This window comes from Trichosurus vulpecula, chromosome 5 (genome assembly GCF_011100635.1).
Source record: "Trichosurus vulpecula isolate mTriVul1 chromosome 5, mTriVul1.pri, whole genome shotgun sequence".
Taxonomy (NCBI): Eukaryota; Metazoa; Chordata; class Mammalia; order Diprotodontia; family Phalangeridae; genus Trichosurus; species Trichosurus vulpecula.
In genome coordinates, this window is record NC_050577.1 from 7,277,843 (window position 1) to 7,290,411 (window position 12,569).

Below are 12,569 nucleotides of genomic sequence, written 5' to 3' on the forward strand. Positions count from 1 at the left end.
AAAGCCTATAATCTACCTGAGAAACCTGTGTCCAGGTTTAGAAGCAAGTACATCTCTCCAGGGGTGGCCTGATGCCTAAAAGAAAGGTCCCTAGAAAACCCAGCCCTGAGAGAGCCTGATCCAAGGGCCTAATCCATCTGGGATCAGAGACTCAGAGCTAAACAAGACCTTGAAGGTCATGGAATCTACTCCCTCATCTGTCAAATGCAGAGACTGAGGCTCAAGGTCATTCAGTAACTAGCCCAGGGTGACCTCATCACTAAGTGGCAAAGCCTGGATGAGAACTTGGGGGCTAAGTCCCTGGCCGGTGCCCAGCCCTTCTTCCTAGCTTGGATAGAAAATAAAGCACATTTCTCACTTGGTAAGTGAGATCCCTATGGGAGTTTCAGACACCCGGTGGGAACACCTTCCCCAGTAGAGTCAGAAGGAGAATCAATAAGGACCCAGGCACACAGAGATCATTCTAATTAACTCCCTCTTGTTTTACAGATGAAGATGTGGGCAACCTGCCCAAGGTCACAAAGGCAGTGAGGGTTGGGAGCACAATTCTAACTCAGGGCTTCTGGCTTCAAGTTTAGTGATCTTTTTACCATATCAGATAGAAAATCCAAGAGAGAGAGAGAAGTGAGAGAAACAGAGGGGAGAGAGAGAAGAGAAAGAGAGAGGGAGGGAAGGAGAGAGATTGAGAGAGAGAGAGAGAGAGAGAGAGAGAGAGAGAGAGAGAGAATGAGGAGAGGAGAGGAGAGGAGAGGAGAGGAGAGGAGAGGAGAGGAGAGGAGAGGAGAGGAGAGGAGAGGAGAGGATGGGGAGGGGAGGGGAGGGGATAGGGAGGGGTGGGAAGAGCAGGGGAGGGGAGGGCAGGGGAGGGGAGAGGAGGGGATGGGGAGAGGAGGGGATAGGGAGGGGAGGGAAGGGCAGGGGAGGGGAGGGCAGGGGAGGGGAGAGGAGGGGAGGGGAGGGGAGAGGGGAGGGGTGAGGAGGAAAGGAGGAAACTTGTATACGTCAATCCAATGGCTATCTTGGGGGAAAGCAAAGGCTGGGAGTTGCCAGGTAAGATTCCTTAAAAATAGATCCTGATGGACAGAGGGTCAGGTGTGCCCACCATTCACTCACCACGCCATCAAAGGATGTGGATGCTGGCACGGCAAAAAGCCAAACATGCTGGTGGCCTCATACAAGCCCTGTGATACCACCAGCAATACCAGAGTCATAACTGAAAATGCCCATTTAACTTTCCCAGCTGAGAACTCTTTTTTTTTTTTTTTTGGTAAAACGGGCCCATGGGTGAGGTCCCATAATCCTGGAGCCATTCCTTGAAAATGGAGAAAATGCTCTATGTTCTCCTGGGGGCTAGAGGTTGGGTCAGAGAATGAGCAGACTCACCCTCTGTTCTGTTGGGGTGCACCAGGAAGCCCTCTTGCCGCATATAAATGGAGTGGCAGCTAGGCACTTCTGTAAGGGAACACAACATTAGTCAGAGGGCATCTGGAAGGGCAACGGGCACTAGTTTAGTGTCATAACCATAGCTAGAGAAGCAAAAGTGAACATGATGGATTCTCCATCCATGTACCATGATCATCACAGACACACTCAAAGCATGGAGGGCACCTTGGGTGGGAGGGATGCCAAGCTTCTAGAAGACATGTGGAATGTCAAACATTCATCAAAAAGCAACCATGCTACTGGCCAGCTCCCACGACCACTCAGCTATGATAATGGTGGCTGGGAAGTCATCACTGTATGGCACAATAGTGGTCTGTATCGTACAAGAGTAAAGTGAAACATCAGCACCCGACCATCTGGGCAAACCCCCATCCCAAAGATATCGCAGAGCTGGATGCAGTAGTCAACTAATAAATGCTTACTGATTGTAGTACAGTGTCTTCATTTTACAGTTCTCATAGGAAGGACAGCTAGAAAGGACTTTGGTCATAATCTAATCTGAGTCCTTCACTTTATAGGTGAGGAAAGAGAAGCCTAAGGAGGTCATAAGTAGTAGAGCCAAGATGAGAGCCCAGCTCTCCCAAGTCCTTGCACCATATTCTCTCCCAGACACCATTATCATCTTCTCTTGGAATGTCCAACCCAAACAAGATGATAGGAAGGATAACCAAGTAACAAGGCAGCAGTTAACCTTTTGAAGCCAATTTAATCACTAGGAGCCCCTTTAATTAATTAGTTTTCTCTATATGAATATATTGCACTGTCTTTTACATGTGGAAGCCTTCCTATGGCCCATGAACTGAGTTACCACACGTCCACCATCATGGCAGGTGTCTGCCGTGCTCATGATGAAATTGCTCCACGTTTTTACTCGTTCACAAAGCATTTATTAGTTACCTGTGTTAAAGAATTTTTAGAGAGGAAAATTCTACATCAATATATTAAATCATCGCCTTTCTTTTCAACATAGTTTATGGAAAGAACATTGGATTAGAAGCTGGGAATGTCTGGTCCCTGCTTTGACAGTCACTCTGTGTGACTTTGGACAAGTCACTAAACTTTCTGAATTTCATATTCCTCATCTGTAACACAGAGCTTGAATTCGATGGTCTTAGAGATACCACCCCCCCACCGGCATCAAATCCATAATTCCACGTAAAAATGTTTACTCACTTATCATATGGACTCCTCAGTTATATACAAGGAAATATCATTGAGATAATTCTAGCCTCTGCCTGACAACTCTTTAAGTAAGCAAAGAAAGGAAAACATAAATATTGCTATTAAAACATGAACATTTATCCATTTCCAAAAGAGCTGCCCTGCCCCACTCTCAATGAGCCACGTGGCTTCTCTCCAGGTCAATAGATGAATTTATACTTGTTAATGGGAGCTAAACTTCCATTAGCAATCAGACTCTTGCTAAGAGAATGTATTCCAATAGACCAGTTGGTTCCCAAATAACTCTATCTGGTTTTAAAAATCCTCTGTTCAGAAGTCTGCTCTGAATTTTTACTCCATTGATGTGGGTTCATAATAAAAGAAAAAATTAAAAAAAAACATGGACTACACCTACAGTTTCATAGGGAAATGGGACTCCCAGTGAATAAAGTCTCTCTACCAATGCAGGATGGCATCCACTATGTAAATGACCAACTGAGGGATCTGGGTAAGTTGCTTCCTCAAGGTCAAAAAGCAAGTCTATATGGAAGGTAGGATTTGAACCCTTGTCTTCCAGGCTCTGATGTCAGGTCTCCCTACACTCACTGTCCACTCTTCTTCAAGAATATGACCCATTTAATAGAACTTATGCCCATTTCAGGACAGGATTCTAATATTTTTTCCATGCAATCTGAAGCCTTTGTCTCCCTACTTTCAGTTTCATAAATTGATAACACGGATTCTTCACAGAGAGACAAAAAACAAGCAAAAGAAAATCCTCAAAATCAACTTATTGGCCACAAAAAGGCATCAGCCATTCTAATGAAAATCTGAGCCCCACCCTTCTCATGTGAGGTGATCAGTAAATAAATGGAATCTTCAGAAGAAGCTGCTTGTGCCCAGGTCTAGCGACCTTGTGGCTGCATCTCTCCTGGCATGAGAGTGACGACATCCCTTCTGGGCACAGTCTCTGCTCGCTGGCATTCCTGGCAAAACAGAATTCCTGGGGATTTGATTCTCTTTTGAGTCCCCAAAGAGCTGAGGTCAGTGATCTCCCAAAGACTGGATGGTGATGATCTCAGCGAGTTCCTCTGGCAAGCCCCTCTCGTGCCTAGCAGCATGAATGACTGTCATCTCTGCTGGCTTGCAAAGGTTTCATTTTACTCATTCTAACCCAATACCACAAAAATAATTATACCAACTGCCACCCAGCTGGAGTGAGGCTGGCTAAAACAGCTGCCCAGTTCTCTTGTCCAGTGCAAGAAGGATGCAGAATGTGTCTCTCACCGCCTGGGAGGACAAAGACCTCACCCTCCCATAGGAGAAAGCAGAAATCTTTTCACTCCACCCAGTCTAACAGATTTTTGAATTATTAAGACAAAACAAGGGAGCGCCTGCTCTCAGGACTCTAAAGGCTATTTACTGGGGTGGGGGGGAAGAATTCCTATAGATAAGATCTGATGAGGGTAACTTGTGCTAACAACACGGCATTTCAGTAAAGGCTGCCAGGATCAGGTGGCACCTAAGCTCAGCCTTCAAGGAAACCAGGGATTCTTAGAGAAGGAGATCAGAAACGAGTAGGCTCCAAGCATGGGGAGGAACCCTCTGAAAAGACACGGAGGTGGGGAAGAAATGCTGTGTCTGAGAAACAGTGAATGAGTCATCTTCCCTAGAATGTACAGAGTGATGGGGAGTCATAGGTAATAAGCCTGGAAAGGTAGGCTGAAGATCTATTGTGAAGGACTTTAAATGCCAGGGTGAGGATTTTTATTTGATCCCAGAGGAACTAGGGAACCACTGAAAATCCTTGAGCAAAGGTGTGACATGGCCAGACCTATATTTTAGAAAGATGATTCTGGCAGCCAGGCGGCAAGTGGGTGAACAAGGAAGAGTATGATATGGGGAGTCCAAAAAGACGGCTATGGCGAGAGTCTAGATGAGAGGTGACCAAATGGGGGGACGAGGGGTGGGGTTAGAATGAGGGATGTGTCAACACTGCCATCATTATTGTGTATGGGGTTGTCCCGGGGATGTTCAGGGGACCTACAGAGTACAAGCTGGCATGTGCGTCAGAGGGGGATGAAGGTGACATTAGCTTCAGAACATCTCTGAGATACCAAACCTCATCGAGAAGATTCATTTGAGAACCAGCCTTATTTGAAAAGAAATGGGCAGATGTCAAGAAGGCCAGAGATCTGAGATCTATGGCACAAAAGGATGTGTGTGTGTATATATTTTTTAACCTGAACAGATGCCATTTGGCTCAGTGAGACAGGGGAAACAGCTCCTCCCAGTGCCTGGCATAGAGGGCAGCCTTACTAAATGCCCCTCACATGTTTAGGGCGCTAGTTAGAGTACATCTTGTCTTTTCTATTTCCTTGGAGATTCTTCAGTGATGCATTCCGAGTGTTCCACAATGAAGAGAGCCCTGGTTACTGATATGCCAACGAATCTCAAAGGGCAAGGGGTCTGGAATCTCCTCCATTAGGCGCTCTCCCCCCCATTCCAGGTCACCCAGACCTTGGAGATGTGTGCTTGCCAAAGGGATGGGTCATAGATCAGGGGGAAAAGCAGCATCCTTGATACCAGGCTCTCAGTCAACAAGCATCTTAATCAATCAACAAACTCTTAATAGGACTTACTATGTCTTGGGCACTATGCTAAGAAGTAGGGATACAAAAAGAGCCACAAGATGGTCCCTGCTCTGCAGCTGGTGACCTGATGGGTCATCCCAATAACCTTCCCCTCTAAAGTCTACGTTCCTTCCCGTGGCGTGTATGGAGATTTGTCTTTGGAACTGGAGGTTCATCTGTGCTAACTATCATTTCTCTCCCTAACTTGGACCTTTGAACCAGCCCAGAGAGGACTGAAAAATAGACTGAAGGAGAGTTTATCTGTCACGAAGTAACTAGTCTTGTTATTCTAAAGTGCGATCAGTTAATTTATGACTCTCAGAGTGGGTCAGACTCTAATCAGATTGTAGAAACATTTCCAAAGTGATTATTCAATCAAATGACTAACATGGTTAATTAGGAGCCATAAACATTGCTCTGAAATTCATCAAAGTAATGACTTGCCCAGAAGAATTACGGCTAATTAAATTGCCTGCTGCTTTCAAGTCCACCTTATCGAATAAAAAATCCAGCCAATGAAATTTGGCCTGGCCGCTTGACGTTGGACTAAATGCTCGGCTATAACTCCCAAGTATTTTAACTGGTTCAGCAGCTGCTTCAAAAGCAAACCTTTGGTCGCACACGCTGAGGACAGGTATTTTCTTTTGATTAAGTCATAACAACACAGGAGAGGGGACTTGGATAGCCAGGTTGCCAAGGCGTTGCTTGAAACATGAATTTCACTGTCTCTTAGACACACACACACACACACACACACACACACACACACACACACACACACCATGTAACAAGAGTTTTTAAGAAGAATGGTTTCTAATTTTTAAAAAATGACAAAAATGACAAGGGCAAAGGCAACCTCAAAGTAAGATTAATTAAATCCGTAATTAATTCCTTGTTTTTTTCTTATTGATGCTGTCCTCAAATGACAAATATCCCCAATTTGCGTTGTCTCCCTTATTAGAATGTAAGCTTCTTGATATGGGGAATGGACTGTCTTTGGTTCTGTATTTGTATGCCAGATGGTATTCCTTAACAAAGGTTTTTTTTCTCATTCATTTATTCATCCATTCATTCACTGTCTTGATCCACATGTCCGATAGCTATACATCCTGATATCCGATTCAATTCACCAAACATCTCTTCATCTATCACCCTATCCAGCCATCTATCCAAATTAGATAATGGATGTGAAACATTTTTCAAGCCCTCAAGGTACCATGTAAATACCAGCAATCATCATAATTATTATTTGTCTATCCATCCATCCCCCCACTTCATCTAGTTACCTAAACTATGCATAATTTGATGTCTGGCCTGCAAAATGTGAAAAGCATTTGCACTGAATTTTAATTTTAAAGAAATATGAAAAATGTACGCCTGGGTCATGCCACCTGTTACATCAGAGACATCAAACATGTGGCCAGCAGCCCCCAACACTTCCAAGTGTGGCTGAACCAGAACAAAATGTAATTGGGAAATATTTAATTAAAGAAATGCAAATATAGTTGAACATAGACAATGTTAATGTGTGATTTTCTAAGTCAACATGAGGCCTACAGAGATCTTTATCCCCATTTCTATTTGAGTTGTACACCACTCTCACAGCAATAGGCCCTGACACAGGGTTGGGAAGGGGGCATCACTGTTCTAAAGTGAACGTGTGAGTAAGTGGTTCCATGTGTGGCTGTCACTTCCCTACCCACTGACCCGACCCTGGCTTCTTCCAGCCCCAACCCACAGAGGCTGTGTTGGGTTTCACAGAGCTATCACTGGTCACAGATGAGTTGGTCAGGAATGCACAGCTCTCTTACGTTACACAGAAATTCAAAGCAGTATGCTCTTCGGGCCCCCATTGGTGACGTCTTTCCAGTGTACTGAACATGCAAGGGAAGCTCCCACTGTCACTAGCCTGCTTTTCTGCCCTCCCAAACATGCTATTTTTACCAAACTTCATGCGTAAATGTGGAGAGGGAAAGGAGCACCAATAGATGAAGGCATAATGGTGTCTCCTCTTTCCTTGGCCTGTATTTTGTAGCTTTACAAGACAAAGCATGGAGGCTCTGGGATCTTCCTTTGGGGTTCATGTCTTTACTGGAGGCTCAGGTTTGTTCCCAAGGGCTTAGCAAGGAGAGAACAGATACTTTGCTTCATCAATGGAGGAACCCTTGAGCCCCCACTGGCCTGAAGTTTCTCAAAGGCCTGGTTTGGCTCAAGATTAACAAAAGCATCTTAACCTAAGAGTTAAGTCAACTACAGGCAGAGCTGAAAAAGCCCCTTCACTCTCCAGATGCAGTCATTGAGGGTTCAGCCCAGGGACGGTTCCCATGGCCTGACATCTCGAGCCCCAAACTCTCTGCTATGCTCATATCAGAGCTAAAATAGTTAGTCCATTAGGCCTGCCCCTTCTCTCCGAGGCGCTTTCATATGAACCACTGCCTAGCCTCATCATCCTCAGTTTCTCCTTGGACGTGGGATTTCTTTTTAAATGCAAGGGAAGGGCTTTGCAAATATTGATGCCTACAAGCCTCAGCTTCCCAATCTGTAAAATGATCTGGGAAAATGCACTCAGCTCACAGCATTGAGGGTATTGTTTTTTCTCTGTGCCTGAACAATAAGTCAGCCCAGCAAATGGTTCTGTCTAGAAATGAGGCAGTGATAGTTAAAGCACTTAACCTCAAATCAAGACCTGAGTTCAAACCCAGCTTCGGGCTCCAGCTAATGGAGTGACTGCAAATTAGCCACTTAATTTCTCTAGGCCTCAATTTCTTCATCAGTAAAATGGGGTAATCATACCCACTCTGTCTAGCTCACTGGGTTTGCTGTGAGGCTTAAAGGGGTGAATACAGAGCCCTGTCTAAATGCCAGGGACTAGCAGCACATCCCTTCAGCCTCTCCCACCTCCCTCCCATGGCTGCCCGGACTGACACAAATATTTATAAGAAAGGTACTGGTGCTGCTTCGGCTTTCCAAATGGACAGAGCATTCAGGAGCAGGATGACATCTCAGGATTGTCTCTGGCCCAGCCCGGATATCTACCACCCTGACGTCAACAGCCTTGTTGGCATCAGGCTGGTAAAGCCCATGGGGCACTTCTCTGAATCATGTATGTAAATGGATAACACAAATACACAGGACTATCAATGAAGCCAAGTGTACTCAAATAGATTATTAAGATATATTTTTAGGAGGCGGCTGGGTGGCGCAGTGGATAGAGCGTGAGACCTGGAGCCAAGAATACCGGATTTCAAATCTGGCCTCAGACATTCACTAGCTGTGTGACTCTGGGCAAGTCACTTAACCCTGCTTGCCTCAGTTTCCTCATCTGTAAAATGAGCTGGAGAAGGAAATGTCCAAAGTATCTTTGCCAAAATACAACAAAACAAATGGGGTCATGAAGAGTTGGACGTGACTGAACAAAATGACTGAATCACATTTTTTTCAAAAGTTTATAGACGCCAGGTTAGAAATCTATGCTATAGGAAGACCTGCCCTGTAGCTCAGCTCCCACTTGGGATGCCTGGCACAAGTCAAGAGGAAGGAGAGAGCTTTAAAGTCTAAAAAGCATTTCTCTGCATTCTCTCAGTGGAGTCAAGAATTGGTTTTACTGGTGATTATTCTAGCTTCCTAGATAAGGTAACCAGGGATCAGAGAGGTTAACTGAGTTGTCACAGCTGTTAATCAACAAAGGTGTGACTGGAACTCAAATCTCCCTGTGTCTTTCACTGCTGCACCCAAAACACCCTGTCTTCTACCTCGTACATCCCACGTGCCCCTTATCGGGAGCCTCTGGCTAGTGCTGGACAGCACTTGATGACCAGGAGCCGCAAAGTTGGTCTGGACCATCTCCCAGGTGCACGGGGTCATAAACCTCTGATGAGTCCAAAGTTAATCCAGTTGGAAGGATACAAACTGTATCCTGAAAAGGGAAACTCACTTTGTACATCTCACAAGGATTTGGATACAAGAAATGATTAACAGTCTGGACACTTTAACCAACAAAAGTCAGTTTATGAAAAACGGGGCCTGAGGAGTTGGTGCTTGTTTGTTTAGGGCCTGTTTTTTGCCCTTGCTGCTCCCAGGCTGCACTGGAGCCAGGATGGAGCCGGTCTGCAGCCGCCAGAGGTTTTGTTTGTTCAGTCACACCAAAAGCCTCAGGCCCTGTCTTCTCCTGCTTGCCTCCCTCCTTCCTTCAATCCCAACCACATTCATCTCCACCATACTATCTGCTTTCAACATTAATAACCCTAATAAACAGCTTCCCATAACTTTGTTATCTGTTGCAACAACATAATGCTTTCTCTGTGGAGAACGCCTCCTCCTATGCTAACCTAACAGCAGGATTATGGGGAGCCAGGACTCAGTAGGCCTGTTTTTTCTCCTTCGACCCTGTTGCCCCGCCCCACGTAGTGAGCAAAAGAGCTCGCGTCTGAGTGGTGCTTTACAAACCCTGACGTGTTATGTAAATCTGAACTATTTTGATTATCGGAGATTTTTACTATTGCCCACAGTGAGTTTTATCGAATTCATACCTCATGTGGACAAAGTGGTCGATAAACTAAGGGAAATAGACTCCCATGATCTCTTCACAAAGGGACAGAGAGCAGAATGGCCACTCGTCCCCTCTGAAACATTCTAGGGGAACAGAAATTGACCAGTGCAGGCCGGGGGACATCCCCCTGAGAGGGCAGCATGCTTGAGTAGCCCGGCTACCCAGCCTGGCCACCTGCTGCCCAGTCCAGGGGGGAAGGGGCTTCCCCAACAGAGCTCTCTCGCTCTTGGAGGGAAAGGGAAAGAGGAAAGGAGAGGAGTGTTTGTGTGCGTGTGTGTGTGTGGGTGCGTATGTAAGCACACACACGCACACATGTGAGGGTTTTGTGCTTGTTTGAGGCTTACCTTTCACCTTCATGAATATATGTGTGTATTTATGTATATATACATGCAAATGTTTTTCCTGATCTATATTACATGTAGTAACTGGTGTATATATGATCTGTATTACCCAGTGTATATATAATATATAATGTGTGTATATGTGTGTGTATAATCAAATATAAAAGGTATACGTACACACAGGAATTATGGGTGTATATATGTATATACTATCTTATATTACATATGCATTGCTGCTAACGTATGTATGATACATATTACAGACACTGTGTGCGTATACACATACACGTATATTATACATGGTACACAGGTGTACACATGTGTGTGAGTTTCTGGATGCTCAGTTTGATGTCTCTCCGCAATGAAATCCACACTGTAAGCTAGACACAATTAAGGTCACAGACATTCACCGTCCGGCTAGGATTCACACTCCGGTAAAAATTGATAATTAGCAATAATTATCCTCAACCTTGCTGGGCAAAAGCAGGCTCTTGGAAAATACCGCCATGAAGTCATTCTCACTTTCAGTGATGGTATTTTGAGATTTGCTCCAAAATTTGGTGAATCACCATAACCAAATGGTCTAGAGCTGGACAGGGTCTCGGAGCCACCTCATGCTACGTATAAGGACACTGAGGACACCGGCTGAGGCTGAGCCTGCCTCTCGGGCAGCTCTCCAGGACCAGAAGGCCCAGTAGAACCGTGCTGACAACTCAGCGGGGGGTCTGCCCCCCAAGGGGTGCTCCGCTCTGATGAGATGGCAGGCTGGCATCCAAAACCAAACCAAACCAAAACCCTCCAACACACATCACACTGGAAACTGAGGCTTGAGAGATAACCTTGCCTGGAGGTGCACAGCTAACCAGGACTGGGGACAGGATTGGAACCCAGTACCCTGACTCCCAGAGCTCCAGCCTCCATCCACTACACCAAGTCACTGGATACTCCCAAGAATCCTTTAAGGTTTGGGGAACCATCGCTGTTTTCTCCAACAGCCTATGATGAAGGGGTTTTCTGCTCAGTCGCAAGGCGCACAGGCAGACACGCAGCCTCTGGCCTCCTCTGCTGCCTCTCCCTGCTCCCCACCCCCTCTCCTGGCCCTAAGACCCATGTTGGCCCAACTCCTCGCTGAGGCTGGAGGGACATATTTGAATGGAATTCAGACCAACCAGTTCCTGTGGATGTTTCTCATCAGAGGAGGATTGCTCATTCACTATACACTGGGAGGCCAGCGAGGCGAGGCAAAGGCTCAGGTTACAGGCAGGCCTAGCCAATAAGAGCAGGCGACAGCTGAAGAAACAGGACACCCTCCAGCAGCTCCGGACAAATGGGCATTCCAGCTCCCTGGTGGCTTGGGTGTTGTTTTTCCCTTCCCTCTCAGACTCCATTTTATGAATGAACCTTCAGGCAGAGCTGCTCCCATTCATGGACAGCTGCGTTTCCAGGGCCGGGGGGAAGGAGGGGAGGGGGCTGAGATCAATCAGCCTTGGGAAAAGCGGCCGGGATTGGTTTAAGGCAGCCTTCAGCTGCCCATTACAGACTTAAAATGCAGCCGCTGTCCATCGGACCCGGGTTAATGCACCGAGAGTAAATCCAGACGGGCCTCCCAATCCTCAAATCGAATCACCAGGCTCAGCCACTTACTGTAACTGGAGATTTAGATGGTATTTAAGCATTTCTTAGAAAAACGGGAGATGGCCCATCCTAGCTCCATGGATCTTCTCTAGGGCAAACAGGGGGTGCACATGTGGCCCAGGAGACTGATAAAGCAGGCAGAGCACCTTTCAGAAAGGGATCTCAGCCAGGAAGCTGGTGCCTTCTCCTTTCCCAGCTGACCAGCAGAGGGGTACCCCTGATCTTGAGCTCCCTGTGCATGGCAGAGGGAGTGAGCCAGGAAGAGGGGGCTGAGCTGCTCTGGATGACCAGGGCTTTCTCCCCCAGTTGTCCTTACGCTACAGGGTTCCGATGGGGAGAGAAATGAGATGCCTGCCATGATCCTGGAAATGGGTGCCATCTGTACAAAGTGTTGCTGGGCCACGGAGAAGAGGAGCCAAGGCTGGACCTTGGAGAGGAATGGGTTAAATATAAGCTAGAGGGAGCTCAGGCAGGGTCAGGAAGAAGAGTCAACCTGCCTAGGGAAACCTTCACAGATAACCCACAAACAAAACATCCCTCTGGTTCTTTCTCCACAGACAAAATTGCTGTGTGTGGGCAGTGGCGGAATCAGGGCAAGAGACAGATCCAAGATGGCAAGATCTTGGGACAGAGCGATGTTGCCCTTGGGGACAGGCTCCAAGGATAGAAGTGCATTTCCTGACTTTCTGAGAAACAAAATCCTTGTTTTCCAGCCTCTCTCTTTAGACCTTCTTCCACACAGCTGCCCACAATCAACAGCCCTAAAGACCAGGGCTGTTCCTGAAGCTGCCACCCCCCCCCATACCT

At 46.4% G+C, this 12,569-nt stretch overlaps 1 protein-coding gene across 4 annotated transcripts in view; it reads right to left on the reverse strand.

Annotated features, from left to right (window-relative positions):
• Positions 1 to 12,569, reverse strand: part of ETV1 (ETS variant transcription factor 1) — a 90,366-nt gene that overhangs the window by 16,073 nt on the left and 61,724 nt on the right. For all 4 annotated transcript variants that reach the window (XM_036762115.1, XM_036762116.1, XM_036762117.1 and 1 more), the window contains one exon: positions 1,384 to 1,452. In XM_036762115.1, the coding sequence (XP_036618010.1) occupies positions 1,384 to 1,452 (69 nt within the window). The remainder of the gene's footprint in view (positions 1 to 1,383; positions 1,453 to 12,569) is intronic.